At 36.9% G+C, this 24,849-nt stretch overlaps 1 protein-coding gene across 1 annotated transcript in view; it reads left to right on the plus strand.

The window, feature by feature from the left end:
• Positions 1-24,849, plus strand: part of PRKDC (protein kinase, DNA-activated, catalytic subunit) — a 206,347-nt gene that overhangs the window by 24,397 nt on the left and 157,101 nt on the right. Inside the window, exons 17-25 of the mRNA XM_027042809.2 lie at positions 60-175; positions 742-901; positions 1,879-1,965; positions 2,415-2,534; positions 2,971-3,130; positions 16,340-16,443; positions 18,988-19,078; positions 19,874-20,037; positions 20,745-20,897. Of these exons, the coding sequence (XP_026898610.1) occupies positions 60-175; positions 742-901; positions 1,879-1,965; positions 2,415-2,534; positions 2,971-3,130; positions 16,340-16,443; positions 18,988-19,078; positions 19,874-20,037; positions 20,745-20,897 (1,155 nt within the window). The remainder of the gene's footprint in view (positions 1-59; positions 176-741; positions 902-1,878; positions 1,966-2,414; positions 2,535-2,970; positions 3,131-16,339; positions 16,444-18,987; positions 19,079-19,873; positions 20,038-20,744; positions 20,898-24,849) is intronic.

Genomic DNA, 24,849 nt, shown 5'->3' on the forward strand with positions numbered 1-24,849 from the left:
GAGGACCCGTATATGCCTTTCTCACTTTGATAAAGTCTTTGGATACATCTACTTTCAAGGATGAAAACGAAGCTACTGGTGTTTGGGTGATCCCGACCTCTGATCCAGCTGCTAACTTGCATCCTGCTAAACCCAAAGATTTTTCAGCTTTCATTAACCTGGTGGAAATTTGCAGGTATTTAAAAAAATTCTAATTATTTAACGGTGGAAATCACCAGCTATTGGCTATAATATAGGAAAAACACTTCTATGGATGTATGAGATGAAAAAGTAAAAGACTTAAAATCTAAAATTGCTTATATGAATCTTTATATCTAAATGTCCCAGCTTAGAATTATCGTCGTTTTCTGTTTAAAAGATCCTCAGGTAGGGAGGGGTGTCTGGGTGGCTCAGTCAGTTAAGCATCTGACATTTGATTTCGGCTTGGGTCATGATCTCATGGTTCCTGGGATCAAGCCCCATGCTGGGCTGTGCACTAAAAGCGTGGAGCCTGCTTGGGATTCTCTCTCCCTCTCTTGCAGCCCCTACTCTGTGCTTGCTTGTGCACATGCTCTCTCTCTGTCTCTCTCAAAATAAATAAATAAACTTAAAAAAAAAAGATATCCTCGGGAAAAGAGGAACATGAAAATGTTTACATAATGGAATCATATACCTTTTTGATTATATCCCTTATAATTTTGAAGCAGAATAAAAATATTATGATAAAAACTTCTACATTAAGCTTTTAATTTGTTTTTACAGAGAGATTCTTCCTGAGAAACATGTAGAATTTTTTGAGCCATGGGTATATTCATTTGCATATGAATTAATTTTGCAGTCTACACGGTTGCCTCTTATCAGTGGTTTTTACAAATTGCTTTCTGTTGCTGTGAGAAATGCCAAGAAAATAAAATATTTTAAGGTGAGTGTTTTTTTTGTGCGGAAATGAATATTCCTGTGTTTTTTAGGTTGCACGAGTGTGTATAAGTGCATTATAAAATCGTATAGTATATTGCAGTTTTAAAGTCTCATTTTCTGTGCTTTTAAAAATAGTGTGAGTGGCAATTGGATGACACTGTAAAAAAAGTTAATGGTATTTTCTGCTCTGCTTTACAAGCATCTGGCTGATAAGGTTAGATTACCAGAGGTTCTCAAAGTGTGGTCCTAGGACCAGCAGCATCAGCATTACCTGAGAAATCTGTGCCCTCCCCAGACTCAGCTAATCAGAAACTCTGGGGCAAGGCCGCACAGTCTGTGCTAGTAGACCACCCAGGTGATCTGGTGGCTAGTGACATTTGAGAATAACTAGGTTAGTGCACCTAATGCTCCAGTTTATCCTGAGCAGTCCAATCGGTTGATCACAGGGTGGGCAGGGTCTCTCGGTTCGTAGGTGTATGTACTGGAAGACAGGAAAGGGAAAGGGGAAGTGGACTTACCCAGGCCTCTGGCTTTTGACTAGTCATTCACCTGTTACCTTAATGTTTTGTTTCTCTCTGGCCTCTGCCTAAAGTGTTATCAGAGCTGGGTTTTTTTCCCCCTCCGCGCAAGACGTTGGCAAAGTGAAAATGGATTCACTCCTTAGAAGTAAGACTGAGGGGCCCCTGGGTGGCTCAGTCGGCTGAGTGTTCCACTTGGGCTCAGGTCATGATCTCACGGTTCATGAGTTGGAGCCCTGCGTCGAGCCATGTGCTGACAGCTCAGAGCCTGGAGCCTGGTTCTGATTCTGTGTCTCCCCTCTTTGCCCCTCCCTGGCTTGTGGTCTCTCTCTTTCTCCCTCTCTCTCAAAAATAAATAAACATTAAAAAAAAAAAAAAAAGAAGTAAGACTGGGAACTGCTAGATTAGGACACAGAATTACATGATGTTGTTCACTTTACTAATTTACTGCTTTATTCAACAGGGAGTTGGGCTAAAGAGTCAGATACAGTCTCCTGAGGACCCAGAAAAGTATTCTTGCTTTGCTTTGTTTGCAAAATTTGGTAAAGAGGTAATTTTTAAATGATTTATCCAGTGTTTTCATGGGCTATTTAAAAATGAAAATATGTTGATAAAAAAGTCTTAGTGATCATAAATTATCTAATGACTTAAAAATTGGTTTGCTTAATCCAGGTTGGGATTAAGGGATTAGGAAGCACTAACAGAGGAAATCGTTGTATTTCAAAAGTCCCTTGAGTTTTCAATAAATAGTTTGTATAATGTCAACTCAAAACTAATGGATTCTTTAGCTCTCCATATAATGAGAATTAAGTACTTCAACAGATGAATTTTTCCTGGAGATCAGTGCTTACTTTGTAAATGACAGTAGCCATGTCATATAAAAGCTGCGTGATCAATTTTTGTGTTTGAGAATAAGGGTAAATATTTTTTAGTTGATTCTCAGATTATAGGCTCTATTCAGGTACACAGCTCCGTCTTTTTCTTTTCTTTTTTGTTAAGGTTTCAGTTAAAATGAAGCAATACAAAGATGAACTTTTGGCCTCCTGTTTGACCTTTATTCTGTCCCTGCCACATGACATCATTGAACTTGATATTAGAGCCTATGTTCCTGCATTGCAGGTAAATACACTGTCTTAAGCAAATCCATTTTTTTTTCCCACATAATGTTATGTTTTCTAGAAAACATGGAACTGTCAAGGTCTTGCCACTATAGTTATAGCAGGTGCTTCCCCATCAGACACCCCTGGTTCAAGTTCTACTTCTGCCACTTAGTAGCCTTGGGACTTGGGACACTTGGCTTGGCCTCTCAGAACTTCCCTGACAGGTGGATGTGAAGATTAAACTTTCCTTGTGTTGAAAGTTTGCAGTAGAACACCAGCTACATAGACTGGTGGTGCTCCTTTTCCCAGGAATGACCTTGGGTGCCCCTACTTACCTCCAGCAGTATCTGTCAGTAGAAAGGCTTATTCACTAGAAACCACAACTAATTGGTGTTTTTTTCTTTAAATGTTAAATTCCCTGTATTTCAGTTTACCTTGTTTGTATTGATATGTAGATGGCTTTTAAACTGGGCCTGAGCTATCCCCCACTGGCAGAAGTAGGCCTGAATGCCCTAGAAGAATGGTCGGTTTACATCTGCAAACATGTAATTCAGCCCTGTTATAAAGACATTTTACCCAGCCTTGATGGATATCTGAAAATTTCAGCCTTATCAGGTAAGGTTTGGAAGAATTGTGATTTGTATCTTAAATAAAATGGCAACGTAATAACTTTAGTAGGACTATTTGTATTTCTGCAACTTCTGTAATTTGAGCCTAACGTATTCAAAATATGTTTGATTGAGATTTTTGTAATATTCCCAATTTAGTCAATATAATTGGGACATAAGAAAATACTTGAGATATTAAACCTTGTTTTCATTTTATTCACTTATATCCTACCAAGATTTATGAAATCTTCGAGGGCAAAACTCTAATATATTGAACTCCTTATAAATCCTAATACACTGCCTTGCAAATAAATAAATAGTTAAACAAGTAGGGATTAAAACTATGAAAATTTAACAGTAATTTTATATTTTGTTAATTTTTATTGGTTTTCCAAATATAATTGATGAAACACTAATGTTAGCCAGTTAAGTAGAATTGCCATAGTCGGTTTGGGAAAAGATTCAAAGGAAAAAAATGATTGGGCCAGGCAAAAGTGTGACCAGTCGAGAAAAGTAGTAATTAGAGTTCAGGGGAACAGATTTACTTGAACCAGAATGAACATGGACACTGTTCTTAGATGGAGCAAAAAGGAAGATTCAGACTGGAGAAAGTGAAACATTGCTAAGACTTTACAAGTTAGTGTCATGAAAAATTAAGTGAATTAAGTATTAAATTTGTAAAATTTTATCTACATGAACTGTTTTATTATTCAACTTAAGTATTGTTGATTTGGAAATAGTAAGTGAAAGTTGTGTGACACATTTTGTTCACTGAGTCGGTTTTTCTGACACCCTTGATGTATATTCAGAGTTCAAGAAGAGTCACAATTTTGGGAGATTTTTCTGTAAATGTTAGCAATAACAAGCTTATTTAGAGACAAAAAAAGTAAATTAATGTTTATAGGTTACTTAGGCTTTTAAAATTGGGGCGCCTGGGTGGCGCAGTCGGTTGGGCGTCCGACTTCGGCCAGGTCACGATCTCGTGGTCCGTGAGTTCGAGCCCCGCGTTGGGCTCTGGGCTGATGGCTCAGAGCCTGGAGCCTGTTTCCGATTCTGTGTCTCCCTCTCTCTCTGCCCCTCCCCCGTTCATGCTCTGTCTCTCTCTGTCCCAAAAAAAATAAATAAAAACGTGGAGAAAAAAAAAAATTTAAAATTCACATCATATAAGGATTGCTGTACTTGAGTAGATCACTAAAAAACATGGACTTAGTTAAAAAAAATGAAGATATCTAATAGCAAATACCTTGTTGGTACTTTTTGTTTTCTAGAATTTAGTTCTGTCAATTAGCTCATTGAAAAGATTTATGTCGGGGCTCCTGGGTGGCTCAGTTGGTTAAGCATCCAGCTTAAGCTCAGGTCATGATCTTGTGGTCTGTGAGTTCGAGCCCTGCGTCGAGCTCTGTGCTGACAGCTCAGAGCCTGGAGCCTGCTTTGGATTGTGTGTCTCCCTCTCTCTCTCTGCCCCTCTTCCACTCATGCCTCTGTGTGTCTCTCTCTCTCAAAAGTAAATAAAATTTTTTTAAAGAATAAAAAAAGAAAAGATTTATGTTTTTTAAAAAATTATAAGGGAAAATACTGTGATTATTTTTTTAAATTGTTTTGAGAGAGAGCATGTGTGCACACAGGCATGCAAGCAGGGGAGAGGGGGGAGAGAGAGAATATTAAACAGGTTCCACGCCTACCACGGAGCCTGAAGCTCACGACCACGAGATCATGACCTGAGCTGAAATCAGGAGTTGGACACTTAACTGAGCCACCAATGCACCTTGATACTGTGATCCTTTTAAGCAAAAGGATATTGCTATTCATAAATATGTGTACTTCAGACAATTAGAAGATAGGGAAAAACAGAGAGTAGGTAAAGCAAATAATAAAAGAAAATCCATAAACTTAAAGACAACTCCTATTTTTAGTAATGTTTTATTTGAAATTATATCAGACTTTCAGGACAGTTGCACTAATAGTGAAAGGAACTCCTGTATACGCAGATTCCACAAGTAAGGTTTTGTTCCCTGTTTTATTGTTGCATGTATTCTCCTTATATTAGGTGATAATATGTGTGTGTATTTATACATGACATTTTTTTCTGAACCCTTTATAAGTTGCAGACATCATGGATGTTTATGCCTAAATGTTGCAATGTGTATTTCTTAAGAGTGAGGACATTATTTCATACAACCATGGTATCATTATCAAAATCAGGAAGAATAACACAGATACAGTATTTTTTTCTAATCTATAATCCATATGTAGATTTCTCATTTGTCCCATTAATTTCTTCTATAGCTATACTTTTCCTGATACAGCATTCAATCTAGGACTATGTGTTGGATTTAATTATCATAATGCCTTAGCTTTCTTTAATGTGGGTAGCTCTTTAGCCTGTCTTAGTTCTCATGTGTGGGGTTGTCTGTTTTCTCATGATGAGGTTCAGGGATGCTATTTTGGCAGAAACACTCAGAACTGATGCCATGGCCTCCTCATAGCATCATGATAGTAATTGGTGCCATTACCAGTTATGTTCATTTTGACAGTTTGGTTAGTGAGTTTCTGCTCCACCTTTATGTAACCCTAAAGTTATAGTTTTACCTTTGTGGGAGTTAGTCATTTGAAATCCTCTTCCTTTCTTCTCCTAAAGTATTCAGTCCTAAGGCCTTTAGGCAGCACAGAGCAAGTTAGGTGTTAGGGTAGCAGTGGTCGTCCCCAGGAACATAAGGGGGGCAACTTGGAGGGGCAGCCTGGCATGGAGCTGGAGCAGGGTGGTGGGTTCCCGCATGTTGGGCTTCATAGGGTGTGGAGGTCAAGGCGGGATGGGGAAGGTGACATATGGGTGATTGATCAAATAAATAAATGAAGGTTAATGGAAGCTAGATTTCTCTTTGTTAGAGAAGGGAGTTACAAATAGAGAAAGAGAAAACTAAAGTGAACCCTATGGTATTGGATAGTAAATGGATGTATTGGTGTGAGATCATGGTACTTCCTCTTTCCCTCTCCCCATCTTTTTCTCTGCCTTTCTTCCTCTCTGTCTCTCTCGCTCACACACACAGACACTTATATACATACATACATATGGGTAAATTAAGGTAAAAATAGAGACGACAGAGTGAGTCAAGAGTTGGGTAAAAATAGAGATGACAGAGTGTGTGTGTGTGTGTGTGTGCGCGCGCACGCACGCATGTATTCCAAATCAGTCCATTGAAAGGGCCTGCTTTGGAATAGTGATGAACAAACCTAATAGTAATGAACAAACCTAGTGCCCAGATCATGGTTTCTAAATGTCATTTTACATTGAAAGGAGCCAGAACTCCTTGGAGAGATGACTGGCTCCAGCCTGGGACAGGGAAAATACAAGATGAACCTAGAATGTTATATTTTCTGAGACATCAGGAAATTAAGAAGATGTTCAAAGAATGATAGAGAAATGTTACAGGCAAAATTGGGGATAATTTGGATCAGCAAAAAAAGATAATCATGGGAGGATCAAGACAGTAGAGTAGGAGAATCCTGAGCACACCTCCTTCTGTGAACACACGAAGGCTACAACTACATATAGAGCAACTCTCGCTCACAATGACCTGAGACTAACAAAAGAGCTCTTTTATGGCTAAAGATCAAGAAAAAGCCACATTGAGACACATAGAAAGGGCAGAGATGCCGACTGTTGAGACCCTTACCCCTAGTGCAGTGACCCACAGCAGGAGGGTTATCACAGGCATGGAGGAGTGAAGGATTCAGGCCACATTGGGGACCTGTATCAGGAAGATGAGCCCCATAACATATGGCTTTGAAAACCAGTGAGACTTAATTCTGGAAGAGCTGGAGGGCTATGGGAAACCAAGACTGCATTCTTTTTTTTTTTTTGATTTAACTTTATTTTTTATTTTTTAAAATTTACATCCAGATTAGTTAGTATACAGTGAAGCAATGATTTCAGTAGATTCCTTAATGCCCCTTACCCATTTAGCCCATCCCCCCTCCTACAACCCCTCCAGCAATCCTCAGTTTGTTCTCCATATTTATGAGTCTCTTGTTCTGTCCCCCTCCCTGTTTTTATATTATTTTTGTTTCCCTTCCCTTATGTTCATCTGTTTTGTATCTTAAAGTCCTCATATGAGTGAAGTCATATGATTATGTTTTTCTCTGACTAATTTCACTTAGCATAATACCCTCCAGTTCCATCCACATAGTTGCAAGTGGCAAGATTTCATTCTTTTTGATTGCTGAGTAGTACTCCATTGTATATATAGACCACAGCTTCTTTATCCATTCATCCATCGTTGGACATTTGGGCTCTTTCCATACTTTGGCTATTGTTGATAGTGCTGCTATAAACTGGGGGGTGCATGTGTCCCTTCGAAACAGCACACCTGTATCCCTTGGATAAATGCCTAGTAGTGCAATTGCTGGGTCGTAGGGTAGTTCTATTTTTAGTTTTTTTGAAGGCCCTCCATACTGTTTTCCAGAGTGGCTGCACCAGCTTGCATCCCACCAACAATGCAAAAGAGATCCTCTTTCTCCGCATCCTCGCCAACCTCTGTTGTTCCCTGAGTTAATGTTAGCCATTCTGACAGGCGTAAGGTGGTATCTCATTGTGGTTTTGATTTGTATTTCCCTGATGATGAGTGATGTGGAGCCTTTTTTCATGTGTCGGTTGGCCATCTGGATGTCTTCTTTGGAGAAGTGTCTATTTATGTCTTTTGCCCATTTCTTCACTGGATAACTTGTTTTATGGGTGTTGAGTTTGATAAGTTCTTTGTAGATTTTGGATACTAACCCTCTATCTGATATGTCGTTTGCCGTTATCTTCTCCCATTCCATCAGTTGCCTTTTAGTTTTGCTGATTGTTTCCTTTGCTGTGCAGAAGTTTTTTATTTTGATGAGGTCCCAGTAGTTCATTTTTGCTTTTGTTTCCCTTGCCTCCAGAGACATGTTGAGTAAGAAATTGCTGCGGGCGAGATCAAAGAGGTTTTTGCCTGCTTTCTCCTTTTTTTTTTCCTTAATGTTTATTTTTATTTTTGAGAGGGAGAGAAAGTGTGTGAACAGGGGAGGGGCAGAGAGAGAGGGAGACACAGAATCTGAAGCAGGCTCCAGGCCCTGAGCTGTCAGCAGAGTCCAACGTGGGCGTCCAGCCACAAACCATAAGATCATGACCTGAGCCAAAGTTGGGCGCTTAGCTGACTGAGCCACCCAGGTACCCCAAGACTGTACTCTTAAAGGGCCTATGCAGAAACTTACTCACTCTGAGACTAAACAAGGAGGCAACAGTTTGAAAAGCACCTGGGCCACATATGAGGGAGATTTATTGACTGATTTTAGAGTGTGCCAGAGGGGCAGTGCTGTTAGTAACTTTCTATGGGAATAGAAGTGTTGATGGATGCCGGGTCTGACACCTTGTCTGTCTTGCAACACTCAATGCCACCCCGGTGTTCCCTGCAAACCACCTTTGTGCGACCTACCCACCTCAGCAGGCACCATTCCAAAATGGCTCCCACCCTGCTGTATTGGCTGGTGGCCTTGATCCCACCCTAAACAGATGCAACTCCACCACATCCTGTGGGCAGCCTCAGCCAGGACTGCCCCCCACCCATCAGCTTCTGCCCTGTGGGGGCAGCCCCACCACCAGTGTACCTAGAACAATCACAGCTGGGCTTCAGAGCCAGCAGATTAGATGATACAGAAGAATGGATCAGTGACTGGAAGACAGAGTGGTGGAAGTTACCCAAATGAAACAGGAAAAAGAAAAATGAATTTTTACAATTAGAATAGATTAAGGGCCCTTTGGGACAACATCATGCATGCTATCATTGGCATTATGGGAGTCCAGAAGAAGTAGACAAAAGGGCAGAAATTTTACTTGAATAAATAATGGCTGAGTACTCTCCTAACCGGGGGAAGGAAACGAATACCCAGGTACAGGAAGCACAGAGAGTTCCAAACAACATGAACCCAAAGAGGTCCATATCAAGCCACATAATTAGAATGGCAAAAAATAAAGATAAAATCTAAAAGCAGCAAAAGAAAAGCAACTAAAGGAAAAGCAACTAAAGGAAAGCCCCATAAGGCTCTGCGCTGATTTTTCAGCAGAAACTTTGCAGGCCAGAAGAGTGGCATGATATATTCAAAGTGATGAAAGGGGAAAAAAACCCTAAAATCAAGAGCACCCTTCCCAGCAAAGTTATCATTCAGAATTAAAGGAGAGAGAGTGTCCCAAACTAAAGGAGTTCATCACCATTAAACAGGCCTTATAAAAGAGACTTCTTGAAGCTGAAAAGAAAGGGTATTAATTAGTAGCAAAAAAATATAAAAAGTATAAATCTTCCTGATCAAGGTAAATACATAGTGAAGATAGTGGATTAATTGCTTTTAAAGTTTATATGTAGGTTAAAAAACAAAAGTAAAATCAGTGATATCTACAATAATTAGTTAACGGGTACGCAAAAGAAAGATAAAACATGTCGGGGGAGTAAAAATATGGCACTTTTAGAATATGTTTAGATTTCAGTAATGATTAACTTAAAATAGAATGCTGTATATGTAGGGTATTATATATGAAACTCATGGTAACCAGAATTCAAAACCCTGTAATAGATATGTAAAAAATAAAGAGAAAAGAATCCAAATATAACACTAAAGAAAGTCATCAAATCACAAGGGAGGAGAACAAGAGAAGAGGAATGGAACAAGAAGAACTAAAACACATCTAGAAAACAATGAACAAAATGGCAATAAGTGCATACCTATCAATAATTAAATGTAAGTGGACTAAATGCTCCAATCAAAAGACAAAGGGTGAATGGATTAAAAAACTAAATTAAGACCCATTAATATGCTGCCGGTAATGACTCATGTCAGACCAGAAGACAAAAAGACACATACAGACTGAAAGTGAAGGAGTGGAAGATATTCTATGCAAATGGAAATGAGGAAGAAAAAAAGCCAGGGTAGCAGTACTTATTTCAGACAAAATAAACTTTGTTTTAATTATATCTTTAAAAATTTTTACTTTTTGTCTCTTTTATGTGAGGCACAATAGTCTTAAAAATAAAGACTATAACAAGAGACAGGCTAACTGGATAATGATAAAGGGATCAATTCAATAAGGGCACATAATAGTTGAAAGTATCTGTGCACTCAGTATATGAGCACCTAAATACGTAAAGCAAATATTTACAGACAAAAGGATAAATAATAATACTAGGGGATTTACTTTAACACCCTACTTACATCAATGGATAAATCGTTTAGATAGAAAATCAGAAAGGAAACAGTGGCCTTCAGTGACACACTGGGCCAGATGGACTTAACAGATATGTACAGAACATTCCATCCAAAACCAGCAGAATATGTGTTGTTTTCAAGTGCATGTGGAGTATTCTCTAAGACATTCTTTAGGACAGATCATGTGTTAGGCCACAAAACAAATCTCAGTAAAGGTAAGAAGACTGAAGTTGTATCAAGCATCTTTTCTTACCACAATAGTACAAAACTAGAACTCAATTACAAGGAAAAAGAATTGGAATAGACAAACATGTGGAGGCTAAACAACATGCTCCTAAACAACTAATGAGTCCATAAAGAAAGCAAAGAGAAAATTAAAAAATATACTTTGAGACAAATGAAAATGGAAATACAACATTCCAAAGTCTATGGGACACAATAAAAACAGTTCTAAGAGGGAAATTTATAGCAACATAGGCCAGCCTCAGAATACAAGGATGATCTCAAACAATCTAACCTACACCTAAAGGAACTAGAAAGAGAAAAGCAAAGCACAAAGTTAGTGAAAGGGATAAGGATCAGACCAGAAATAATTGAAACAGACTAAAAAAAAAAAAAAAAAAAAAATCAATGAAACAGAGCTGGTTCTTTGGACACTTTAAAAAAAAAGAAAAAAGATAAATCTTTAGCTAGACTCATTAAGAGCCCAAATCAAATCCATAATAAAAGAGAAGCTATAACTAATACCACAAAAATTTTACAAGGGATTATGAGAGACTACTACAAATAATTATATGCCAATAACTGGACAACCTAGTAGAAATAGATAAATTCTAGAAACATGTTGAGGTGCCTGGGTGGCTCAGTCGGTTGAGTGTCCGACTTCAGCTCAGGCCATGATGTCACGGTCTGTGGGTTCGAGCCCTGCATTGGGCTCTGTGCTCACAGCTCGGAGCCTGGAGCCTGCTTCAGATTCTGCGTGTCCTCTCTCTGCCCCTCCCCTGCTTGCATTCTGTCTCTCTCTGTCTCTCTCTCTCTCAAAAATAAATAAACATTAAAAAAAATTTTTTTTTTAAATTCTAGAAACCTGCAATCATCCAAGACTGAATTAGGAAAAACTAGAAAACCTGAACAGACCTATTACTAGTAATGAAATTGAATTGGTAATCAAAAACCCCCCTCACAAACAAATGTCTGGGACCAGATGGCTTCACAGGTGAATTCTACCTCACTTTTAAAGAAAAGTTAATACCTATCCTCAGACTGTTTCAAAAATTGAAGAAGAAGGAATGCGTTGAGATTAATTCTGTAAGGCCAGCATTGCTCTGATACCACAACCAAAGACACTACAAAAGAAGGAAATTACAGGTCAATGTCCGTGATGAACATAGACACCAAAACCCTCATCAAAATATTAACAAACTGAATTCAAAATACATTAAAAGGATCATACACAGGGATCAAATGGGATTTATTCCAGGGATGCAAGGATGGTTCACCATCCACAGATCAATCAATGTGATACACTCCATTAACCAAACAAAGGATAAAAATCATAAGATCATCTTAATAGATAATAGAAAAAACATTGGACACAATTCATCTGTTTTTGATAAAAAATCTCAAGAAAGTGGGTATAGAGACCTATCAACATAATAAAGTCTGTGTATGACAAAGTCACAGCTAATCTACTCAATGGTGAAAAGCTGAAAGCTTTTCCTCTAAGATCAGCAACAAGACAAGGAGGATGTCAACTCTTACCACTTTTATTGAACATAGTACTGAAGTCCTAGCCAGAAACAATTAGATCTAAAAATAAAAGGCATCCAAATTGGTAAGAAGTAAAACAAAACTGTCACTATTTGTAGATGATGTGATAGGAAATCCTAAAGATGCCACTAGAAACAAAAATAAATTCTGGGGCCCCTGGTGGCTCAGTCGGTTGAGCCTCCAACTTTGGCTCAGGTCACGATGTCACAGTTCGTGAGTTCAAGCACCACGTCGGGCTCTGTGCTGACAGCTCAGAGCCTGAAGCCTGCTTCGGATTCTGTGTCTCCCTCTCTCTCTGCCCCTAACCCATTCACATTCTGTCTCTGTCTCTCTCAAAAGTAAATAAACGTTAAAAAAATTTTTTTAAAAATCAATAAATTCATTAAAGTTGCAGGATTAAAACTAATATATGGAAATCTGTTGCATTTCTGTATACTAATAATGAACTGTCAGAGGAATTAAGAAAATTCCATTTACAATTGAATCAACAAGAGTAAAATATTTTGGAGTAAACTTAACCACAGAGGTGAAAGACCTGTACTCTGAAAACTATATGACGTTGGTGAAAGAAATTAAAGGTGACACAAGCAAATGGAAAGATGTACCCTGCTTATGGTTTGGAAAAATTAGTATTGTTAAAATGTCCATACTATTGAAAGCAATCTATAGTTTCCGTGCAGTCCCTATCAAAATAGCAATGGCACTTTCACAGAGCTAGAACACATAATCCTAAAATTTGCATGAACCACAAAAGACCGCAAATGGCCAACGCCATCTTGAGAAAGAAGGACAAAGCTCGATGGGGAAGGACAGTCTGTTTGATAAATGTTATCGGGAAAATTGGAGAACTGCATGTCAAAGAATGAAACTGGATCGTTTCCTACACCATACACAAAATGAAACTGATTAAAGACCCGATTTGGACCTGAGTTCGTAAAATGCCTAAGAAGTAAACATATGTAGTAAATTCTTGGACATTAAACACTTTTTCTTCTGTGCCCTCAGGCAAGGACAAAAAAATAAGCACAACCTTAAAGAAGCAGTTCTGTCTCAGGGAGTTCGTAAAGTCACTTTTCAAAGTAACACTAACATCTTAGGTGGTATGCATGTTAACATGATCTTCAATTCAGTAAGTCTTAAAAAGATAGTATTTGCTTTTACTGCGGTAACTATCACTAGTTCAAACCCACATAAGCAAAGATATGTGGGGTCTTACTAAGACCCAGTTGTGAAAAGTGTTCTAGACACCAAAAAGCCCAAGACTGTGCTTTGTGAGAAAACTGTCCTTAAGAGAGAAGCATACCCCAAATTGTATTTCTGCAGTATTGCTTCTACAGTAGCTTCAACAGCTTATCGAATATAACTTACTACCAAACAAATTTCTTTTTTACCAAGAAAACGCAGAGTGGATAATTGAGAATTGTCTTCCATACTCACGGACTTCTCAAACTCCGTTTGTGAGCACACCTGACACCATTGTCTTCAGCCATGTCCATCCCTGTACAACTCCAGTTGGCAGCATATACACATTCATTAACATGACCCCAAGGTCCTTTCTTGTTATATCCTCTAAACACAAACAAAAGAACACAAACTTAAAAGTGATGCTGACTGATCCTCGTTTCAGATTTTATTTTACTGAGTAATTATCTGCATGTGTCGTGATTTTCTATTAATTCACTCAGTCCAAGGTTTCAAGTTGCCTAAAGAGCTCAGAAGTTATCTTCCAGCTGCTGTCATGCTATAAAACATAAGTATTGGGGAAATAAAAAGTTTGTCCAAATCATGGTTCAGGTTTAGTTGTACATAAATTTATAATGTTTTTCATAACTTAAAATTTACATAGGACTGTTTGTGATAATGAGAAAGTTCTCGAGGTAGATGGTGGTGATGATTAGGCAACATTGTGAATGTAGTTAGTGCCACTTAAATGTACACATAAAAATGGTTGAAAGAATACATTTTATGTTATGTGTCTTATATGGCAATAAAAAATGTTATGAGAAGTATGTTAGCACATTGGCTTAGTAAGCCTGAATAAGTATAGGGAATAACAAGCCCGAGTACAGTAATGTACATTTGTAATTAACACTAATAGATAAAAAGACATGTTTAAAATTTAAACCAAGCATCCAAGTCTTGATTTTGGCTCACGCCATAATCCTAGGATTGTGGGATTGAGCCCCGCATGGATCCTGCTTGAGATTCTCCCTCTGCCCCTTCCCCACTCTCGCATGCGCTCTCTCTCAAATAAAAAAAAAAAAAAAGTTAAAAATAAAATTAAACTTAAAATTATTAAACTTGTCTCATTTAACAAAGATATGCCTTAGTTATGTAATATGGATTCCTGAAATGTTTCTGCGTTAGTTTCTCTAAGATTTTTTTTTTTTAGTATGGTGCATCTAAAGCATTATAGTAAACGTTGAAAGCATTTTCAGAGAATTATAGGAACATTTATTTTATATTTTATATGTACGAGGCCCAACAGAGCTCCTTGAAGATACTTTATAATCTAATCTATTAATACCTTTCAGATACAGGAGAATATTAAGCACTTTAGGAGAAGTAAAGGCCTTTGTCAGTTCAGGCACATCGCTACAACAACAGATGGAGAGCATAGTGCTTTAGATCTGCAATTTGAGTCCTAGCTCCAGAGACACAATAGTAAGGTAAAACATTGGCCAATTCAGATATCAAAGAGCTCTTGTTCCCATTGTACAAAATTCTGAATTAGTCTGAGCTCAAAAAACAAACAAATCCTCTTTTCATCTCTGGCCCATCAGAGAGTAGATCTCTAATATCTGTACACAAAAGGTCACCAAATGGTCAGCAAACAAATTCTTAGTTATTGCTACCACCCATGGAGACTTGCTTCTTGGGCATAAGCAAACCAAAAGCACAAAATTATAGAGAGGGAAACTAGACAAAGTAGAGGTAAGGTTTTTTGTCGTTTAGGTTTCATTTCTGGAGCCAAGAAAAGACGTGCTGGGATTAAATCACCTGTGAGGTGTCTTCCAACGAAGATAGCTTACTTGGCTCTGTCAGCCAATCTTCTGGGCATCTGCAGGACTCATGAAAAATAACTTCATAGCTTTACAATTAGGGCTCTACACTGGTAATAAAGTGTACATGTGTCAAAGAATTTATTTAACTCAAGTAGTTAATAAAGGCATTGGTAAAATGTTATAACTGGCTTCTATACCCTGAATCGAATCACGAGAAAACATTAGACAAATCCAAATAAAGGAACAGTATACAAAATCCCTGGCATATAATTTTTTGAGTGTTCATTAAATTCAAAGGAAGACTAAATTGTTTCAGTTTAAAGGTTACTAAAAAGACAGGACAGCTAAATATGACGTGTGGTTTTGAATAAAGACATTATTAAGCTCAATGCTGGAACCTGAGTGGGGCTGAAGGTTAATTGTGGGTCATGTCTCAAGATAATGTCCTAATTTGGATAGTTGCAATGACTGTCATGTAGGAGAATGTCCTTGTATCAAACATAGCTAAAGTATTGAGGAGTGGTGGGGCATCAGGCTGGTAACTTACTCTTAAATGGTTCAGGAAAGAAAAGTATGTTTTTTCCATACTTCAAAATTTTCTCTAAGTTTGTAATCATTTTAAAAAAATTTTATGGAGAGATACTTCACAACTGTAAATATTCTTGCTCCTCACGAGTATCCCTTGATTATTCTTCCTGAATCTCTTACTACTGTGATGGTTGGAAAATAGTGATTTTCTGACTCCATCATTCCATCATACTAGTTGGCATTCTATTGTAAGAAGTTACTTCATTTTCTCACTTCTTTATATTAGTAGGAACTTGTGGATTCTTATTTTTCCAGTGGCTCTAGTCTTTTATCTTTGTTTTTCATTTTTATGCTCAGATTGTTCCAGATTTGGCTTCCATATAAGGAGTGGGAATTGGCTGCTTCAAGCAGCTCCTTCCTAGAACCAAAAAGGTGATTCAGGCTCCTCTTATAGGTCTACCCAATGTCTGGAGTTAGCCACTTCTTCAAGGAACCATGTTTCTTTTAGTAGACAATGATATTTAAAACCAGGACAACCATTATTAATTATTTTTGTTGTAGAAACTTAATATTTTAATCATAATTAAAATTAGGATTTTAATGTCTCTATTTGGCAGTATTCTGTGTACTCCCTAGTGTGCATCAAATAAATGAGTGGATGCTATTTGAAATTTATTTTTGTTTACTGTTGATAGATGAGACCAAGAACTGGGAAGTGTCAGCACTTTCTCGGGCTGCCCAGAAAGGATTTAATAAAGTTGTGTTAAAGCATCTGAAAAAGACAAAGAACATTTCATTGGTAAGAAATCCTTTGTATATTCTTTACCTTAAACAATGGAGAGATCAGATTCTAAACTTATGAAGAGTAAAAATCTTTGTTTAAAATGTTAGTTATTCTTATCTATAAAGTAGAGAACAGTATAGAAATAGTTTCAGTGTATTTTTAGCCATAAAAATGTAAGAAATATTAACTATCTGGTTTATTGTCTTGATTGTGTTTTCTTGTTTTCTTTACCTTCAAATATATTTAGTGGCTGAAAGAAAGTAATATGGATCAGTAAGCAATCATAATATCGATATTATGGATATGTAAGATTGATTCATTTAGGCCTTAAATATATTTTTTTGTCAAGTTTAATTGATGCCAGGGTTTATGTTTTTTTGGTGATGATTTCTTGAGATTAGGTTTTTGAGATGTGGCTTATGATGTAATAGGAAACAAAGAATAAAGAGAGAAAAGGGACTATAGAGAAAATACCTATTTTAGGTATGGAGTGAAAATTAAAATTTGAAAAACTTTTAATGTCTAGAACTGATAATGTAAGCTCTAGGATAAATTCCTCCACCTCGTTATTTTTGACAGCTTTTGATTGAGACACTGCGTAGAACTGGAGATGGCTGTCTAAAATATTTAAATTCTTTTATCGCATATAAATAAAACAAAATAAAATTACTTGAGCATATTTCTGGTTTTACAAATAAAACTTCTTTACAGATATACAATTTCTCATTAGGAGAGTGGTTCTTGATGTGAGGACTCTGGGTTCCAGGGTGCAAGGCCAAAGCTATTTTTACTCATTGACATTTGCACTATGGTGTAATGACGGGTAACACTGTTCATTCCTAAGCACTTTATTAAATCTTGACCCTTGAACACATGTCTTCTTAATGTTCTGTGTGATGAAACAGGAAGTGTGCATAAAGCAGTCTGTTGCATAGTGCAGTGTGGCAGTTGTCTTTAGGAAAAGCACTTTGTGATGTTTTGAGCTGTGAGCTAAAGTAGGCACTTTTTCAGGAACACCATTTTTACTTGAAAGAACAACTGACAAACTGTGGCTGTTCGGTATTTGGCAGAGATTTTATCTAAAATAGAGCGAGACTGTCACTTCAAAGAAAACATCTGAGAGTATTTGTTGCCAATGATAAAATTGTAAGGTTTTAAACAAAAATTAAATTTTGGAAAACTTGAAACCGTCACCGTGAACTTGACAGCTTTTTAATACTTAAAGAGTTTTCTGATAATATTGTTGATATTAACCAATGTGAGTTTTTTGCATATATAATGAAATGTGTCAACATTTGTAAGATCTGCATAACCCAGTAAACCAGTATTTTCACATCACCCAGTACATTATGTTACCAAGTCATGCGTAGGTAAAAAAATCCACTTGAAGTGCAGGATAGACCAGTGGATTTTAATATAACAGACTACATCAAATTCACTGGTAAGGTTTCAGATTCCACATTGTAACTAAGAAATAACCGGGGCTGGGGGGGGGGGGTGCGTCTGGGTGGCTCAGTCAATTGAGCGTCTGATTCTTGGTTTCAGCCTAGGTCATGATCTCACGGTTCATGACTTCCAGCCCCGCATCAGGCTCTGTGCTGACCATGCAGAGACTGCTTGGGATTCTCTCTCTCTCTTTCCCTCTCTCTCTGCCCCTCCTCTGCTCATTCTGTCCCTCTTTCAAAGTAAATAAGCTTAAAAGAATTTTAAAAAAAGGAGAAATTTTGACTCGTTCAATTTGTATCAAGCTGTTATCTAAAAAGACTATGAAAACACTCCTCCATCTTACAAGTGTGGCCTAACAACATATCACTATAGTTGTTTCCTAGTGAGACACACAGTAAAGAGATTTGCACAAGTGTGAAACAGTGTCACCTTCCTGAGGTTTTTTGTTTTATTTGGAAAATGTAATTACTTTTCCTAAAAATATGTCATTTGTTAACATGTAATGGGTTTCAGTGGGGGTTTTTTTGTTTGTTTATTTGTTTTGTTTATTTACTTTGAGACAGAGAGAGAGGATGCGAGCAGGGGAGGGGCACAGAGAGGGAGAGAGAGCATCACCAGCAGGCTCCACGCTGTCAGCACAGAGTCCAACGTGGGGCTGGATCTCACAAACTGAGATCATGACCTGAGCCGAAATCAGGAGTCAGACTTTCAACCAGCTGAGCCACCCAGGCACCCCTGGGTTTCGTATTTTTAAATAAAACAATAAATAATTTCAAGGTTTTAACTTCTAGTAGGAGAAATTATCAATAAACGTGACCCACTTAAACAAAAGTCCTTTGGGGATCCTCAGTATTTTTTAAGGGTGTAAAGGATCCTGCCAAAACTTTGTGACCACTGGCCTTGGAAATGTACATCTGACTGCAAAACTGGAAAAGATGTGACTTCTTTCCATGAATTTGCAGTAATATTTACAGCAGTACTGTATAGGATATAATGAACCATTGAAAGAAATTAATAACAGAGAGGGTCATAAAATTGTTTTTTTTCTTCTCATAATTCTCTTAATCTTTAATTCCATTATCATCACATGTGTATTATTGTTCAAATTTGCAGAATGAAGTACTGTCCTTAGAAGAAATAAGGATTAGAGTAGTACAAATGCTTGGCTTTCTGGGAGGACAAATAAACAAAAATCTCCTAACAGGTAAACTTTCCTTTAAAATAAAATTATCTCTGTAGATGTATTTGTACTTTGAGTATATACAGATCATGGTATATTGTAGTATTTGCTCCTATATGTGATTTATATATTTTCAAGTGAGATTACAAAGAATACTATTTTGCCAAATGAAATGTTTTGACAATACCCATGCAATCTGGATAACTCAATACTCGTTGACAAGATGTTCTAGTCTGGTTTGTTAAACACATTTTCCATTTCGAAACAGAATCTAATGTGACACTTTTAATATTATACATTGTGTCAGGAATTCAAAGTTAATCTTTGAAAATTCTGATGTTCTTAATATTTGGATATTTATTTAGAGTGTTTTTTTTCTATCAGAATCAACATTTTAGATTACTAAAAATTCATCTGTATTTTTAGTTTTGATCTTTCGTATTAAGTATACTAATGACTTTTGGTTATTTAGGAAGTTAGAACCTACATTGGGAAAATAAATGTTTACAAAGGGGAGATTTTTATTGTTCATTTATCATTTTTCCACATAACACCTAAAATAATTCTTACTGAAAATGGAAACTAAACATTCCGGACTATTAAACTTGCTTAAAAATAATTTTACTTTAAATCAAAGTTAAAAATAGTATGTCAGTGATAATGTAATGGCATGTACATGTCTGAAGTAAAAACGAAAAAGGAAAGATGAATGATGTGTTAAAAGTATAAAAGCATTCTACTTCCACTAATGAATTGTAGAGCAATTGATGTTAGAAAGATTTTGAATGAAAACATGCTCTTCCTGATTTTTTTTAACAGCCACATCCTCAGATGAAATGAAGAAGAAATATGTGGCATGGGACAGAGAAAAAAGACTCAGTTTTGCAGTACCATTTATAGAAATGAAGCCTGTCATTTATCTGGATGTGTTCTTGCCTCGGGTCACAGAGTTAGCTCTTTCAGCTAGTGACAGACAAACTAAAGTACTTTCATTTTTTATTATTTTATTTATAATCTATGCATTTTAAGACCTGTATTTGTTTGGAAATAGATAATATATTTCAGACATTCCAATATTACTAATTCTGTATATTCTGTAATATAGCAATTAGTGACCTAATTATCAGAAGTAGATGTTACTAATAAAAAATAGACGTAAATCTTAGTAGATAATAACCTGGCAAAACACTAATATACCAAAAAACTGTCTAGAATAGAAAATGCAGTACAAAGGGTACTTAAAACTTATTTCCAATTTGTGCGCCATTATTATCACCTTAACTTGGGAGGTTAGAAACAGATAATCTCAAGTTTTTATGAAATTCATTTGTAAATTTCCAAAAAATGTTTTAAAAATATATTTACTAAAAGTGAAGGTTAAAAATGTGCTGACAAATGAAGTAAAGTTCTGTGATAATGGTAGCAATGAAACATATTTCTTTGAAGGTACCATTCCCAGTTTGTCTATATCGTTTAAGTTTTCATTCTTACCTCTTGGATGCAGATCAAAGTGCACAGAAGCATTAGTTTTATGCAAGAATTGCTGCTTCCAGTTAATTTATATTTGGGAATGATAGTTATCTGCTACAGAAGTTTTTGTTTTTAAAGGGCTAAGTTGAGTAACATTTCAAAATATTCTTCTCTTGTAAACCTGGAAACTTAAACTTGTTCAACTCCTGGCTTGTTTTAGGTTGCAGCTTGTGAACTTTTACACAGCATAGTTATGTTTATGTTGGGAAAAGCCACTCAGATGCCTGAAAGTGGTCAGGGTTTCCCACCCATGTACCAGCTCTACAAGCGAACTTTCCCTGTGCTACTTCAACTTGCATGTGATGTAGACCAGGTAAGTGAGTGACATTGAATCTGGCACAGTTGCAAAGCTTAAAAAAGTTGGATCTTGTTCAGTGATCATCAAAGCTTGCTGCGGGTTGGAATACCCTGGGGATCTTAACATAAATGCCGCTGCCTGGCCGCTGCCCCTTGTAACTGTGATTTAATTCTTCACGGGTATGGCCTGGGGATCAGGACTTTTAAAAGCTCTCCTGGTGATTTTTAATGTGCCACAGTTTGGGAATGAATCACTGATCTAGTTTATAGTTGCTGATAGTATAGGCATCTAAAGCTGAATTTGCAGTCTGCCCTCATGTAGGGACTTAACAGTCTCTAGGAATGAAGAAGAGACAAGTAACCATGTACAAGAGTGGAAATAATGACAAGTGGCCTCTTTCTGATGACTTTGTGGCAAATTCTCCATTGCTGCATGAAGCAGGAAAAAGTAGAATTCTCAGTTCATTTCATGAAGCTACGATATCTTCGGTACCAGGATGCACACACAAAAGAGGAAGCTAAATGAAAGATCATTTATTAAAAACAAGAAAACTCATTTCTAAATATAATGGAAAATTCTTCAACATATGTGAATGAATACAATCCAGCAATGTATTCAAATGTGCTGTGATTAAATAGGATGTTTGGTTAAAATTGGAAATTTACCATAGAAACGGGTTTCAGAAGCAGTGATTCCCTCCATAGAACCCTCAAAGGTGTTTGTCCTGCTGAAACTATTAGTAGTTTAGTGTTCTCTTTAATATGAAAAGAATGTCTCCCTGAATTCTAGAGTTGAATCATCCCCAGGCATGAAGCACTAATGCCGCCTTGTGCCCGGGCCAGGATAGAAGCCCAAGGTGAGAAGTGAGTTGGCCTGTTGAGGGGCAGTGCCTGCAGTGTGGAGTGGTTGCTCAGTATTGCTTCATGTGCATTCAGTTAGTTATTTGCAGTGGTTAGTATTTGGGCCTCTCACCAGGCCATGAGTTCCCTGAGGGCAAGGGCATTAGAAAGGAAGAAGAGATTATTATTTTGAATGTAATTTTTTTTAAACCTGGAAAGCCCAAGAGTGTCAACCGATAAACTGTAGGAATTAACAAAGGAAGAAACTGACGAATTACAAAACAAAATTCTCATATATCAGTGTTCTCATTTATCTTAAATATTAGGATTGATCACTTTGAAAATAGGTCTACAGTATCTTACTCATAGCAGCATCAAAAATATATATAAAATGTCTATAAATGAACTTTAATATGTCAGGTAAATATATGTTTTATGAATACAAAATGAGCATACTCTGTATCTGAGATAGAAGAATCAATATTGAAAAAACACCAGCTGTTCCCTGATCAGTAAGTGCGGTACCATTCCAGCAGAAAGCTCATAATTAATTTCATTTTGAACCTAAAAAGTAATCTGAAAGAATAATTGCTTGAGCCTCACCAAGAACAATTTTGAAAGGGTAGAGTAGTGAAGGAAGTCTTGCTTTAGCAGATGCTAAAGCCATGTTATTTATAATAGGGTTGAGCTAGGCAGAGATAGACCAGTGGGAGGGTCTTGTGGCTGCCAAGTGGGTTCATGTGTGTACATCAAAATTGTATATATGGTAGAAGAGGCTTTTAAGTTAGAAGTGGATCATTTAATAAATAATCTTAGGCCAGTCAACTAACCTGAAAAATTAATTCAAATTAAGAGAAGGATAAACAAACTATGAATATATTACAGAAACATGTAATTAGTTACTGCATGCTGTCTGTCCATGTGTATCTTTGGATTGGAATGGTCTTTTTCATGATAAAATATGTTTTTTAATATAGAAACACATTAAACTAAAAGTGAACCTCCATCTCATCACCCCTTTCCCAGTCTTATTTCCCTGGAAAATCTACTTTATCCTCTATTGAAAATTTCATGAATATATGCCCAGATCTTTGTGAAAATACGTTTTTACAAATGTGCATATATGCTTTACTTATAAAAAGGATCATAGCATTCAGAAACTATGTACAGGATGTGATTTCTGCTACTCGGATGGATTTTATTATCGTTACAGTGTAGACAGCCTTCCATGCCTTTCCCTAAAGTTTTGCGTAGAAGTGGAGATTTTCCGACAAAATACAGAAAGCAGATATATAGAAAAAAATGTTAATGTCTTGATAGTTTTGACTTTATAAATGTTTAAAAATACTGAATGGCACAAAACTCACAATTGTAATGTATACATAATGTGGGGAATTTTTTTGTAACATTCTACTGAAGATACAAAAGATTTAAAAATGAGCAAATAGGTAAAGAACAAAAATAGGCAGCTTATAAATGAAGAGATACATATGGCCAATGAAATATATTTTAAAATATTCAATCTTTTTAGTAAATAAGGAAATTAAAATTAAAATGCTATTATTTTCAGCTGTTGTAAAATATTTTAAAAATTGACAATGGTAAGTGTTGCCAAGCATGATGGAAAGGACCTTGGGAGTTGTGGCTGGAGAGAATGTGGGTGGGCACAGGTTCTCTGTGAGCAGAACAAAACGCTGGGTGACCTGCAGCCCTGGTCAAGCACTTTCCTGACTAGAGATGTGCTCAGACCAGCGTATATTGGACTTTGCCATGATTTCTTTAGAACAGTCACAAACTAGAAATGCCTGCATCTCTAGGGGCACCTTGATGGCTCAGTCAGTTGCACGTCCGACTTCGGCTCAGGTCATGGTCTTGTGGTTTGAGTTCGAGCCCTGTGTCGGGCTCTGTGCTGACAGCTCAGAGCCTGAATCTGCTCTGGATTCTGTGTCTCCCTCTCTTTCTGCCCCTTCCCTGCTCGCACTTTCTCTCAAAATAAATAAACGTTAAAAAAAAAAAGAAAAAGAAAAATACCTGCATTTCTAATAATAGGATTTGGGCAACTGGTCATGGTATGTCTATATAAAAGATACCAGATAGCTAGTAAAAATGCTGTTATAGCTTATGTATTTATACAGAAATATTCAACATTAAGAGGAAAAGTGGTTATAAAAATGTGTATTATTTTTTAAGTGTGCATATACATATATTTAAATGTGTTTAAAAAATTATTTTGAAAGTTAACAGTGATACTGAATGTTCACAGTGGTTACCTTTGGGATATAGGGTTGCAGATGGATAGTTTTCTACATTTTCTATAATTTGTGTAAGGTGTGTGTACATATGTGTTTTATGCATGTGTCTACGCATATATATGTACACACAGACACATATATATGATTTTGTGAATAATTGTGTGAATTCATATGTAGTATGAATAAGAGTGTATAATTCTTTTGGGGAAAAAAAATAGTGCTTTAAGACCAGTTAAACTTTCAAACTGAAAGAAAGGTAAGAGCTTTTACTTTGATTAATCCTTAAAATGGCTTCAAAGCTTAGAAAGCTATTCTTTTGGGGAAAAGTATCCAAGTGCAAGAGGACTCTGTGTTTAGTCTGAATCCCAAGACATTTCATCTGATTTTTGGCCTGGTATACACATCAGTGTGCTTCATTCTTGAGCTCAGTGTCAGTGGGGGAGATAAAACTCCCCTAGATTTCTTGGTATTCTGTAGGAGCCTTAGTATTTTGAGACACAGAAATGTTTAGGATATAAAGATAGGGAATGTTTGCCTTCACTTCTGCTATAAACTTTTTACTTTTCATGTATAATGAGGATCTGATGTGTAACCGTTTGTCTAGGTAATTGCTGTGTTCCAAAAAGATAAGAATACTTCTTTTATCTCCCCAAGATGTTCACATGGTCACACCAGATGAGGCCACTGGGTTAAGTTCCCCAGGTTCCAGGAAGATAAGTACTGTCTCCCCTGGTTATTTCCCTTCAGAAGGAAGGAGTCCAGGCCTGTCAGACTCCTTGGATTGTAAAATCCAGGGACCCTCAAGGCTCTCTGCCCCTGGAGAAACTCTGTTTATATTCTAGAACGTTGGAGTAAGAACCCAGGATCCTTTCCATC

Source organism: Acinonyx jubatus, chromosome F2 (genome assembly GCF_027475565.1).
Source record: "Acinonyx jubatus isolate Ajub_Pintada_27869175 chromosome F2, VMU_Ajub_asm_v1.0, whole genome shotgun sequence".
Taxonomy (NCBI): Eukaryota; Metazoa; Chordata; class Mammalia; order Carnivora; family Felidae; genus Acinonyx; species Acinonyx jubatus.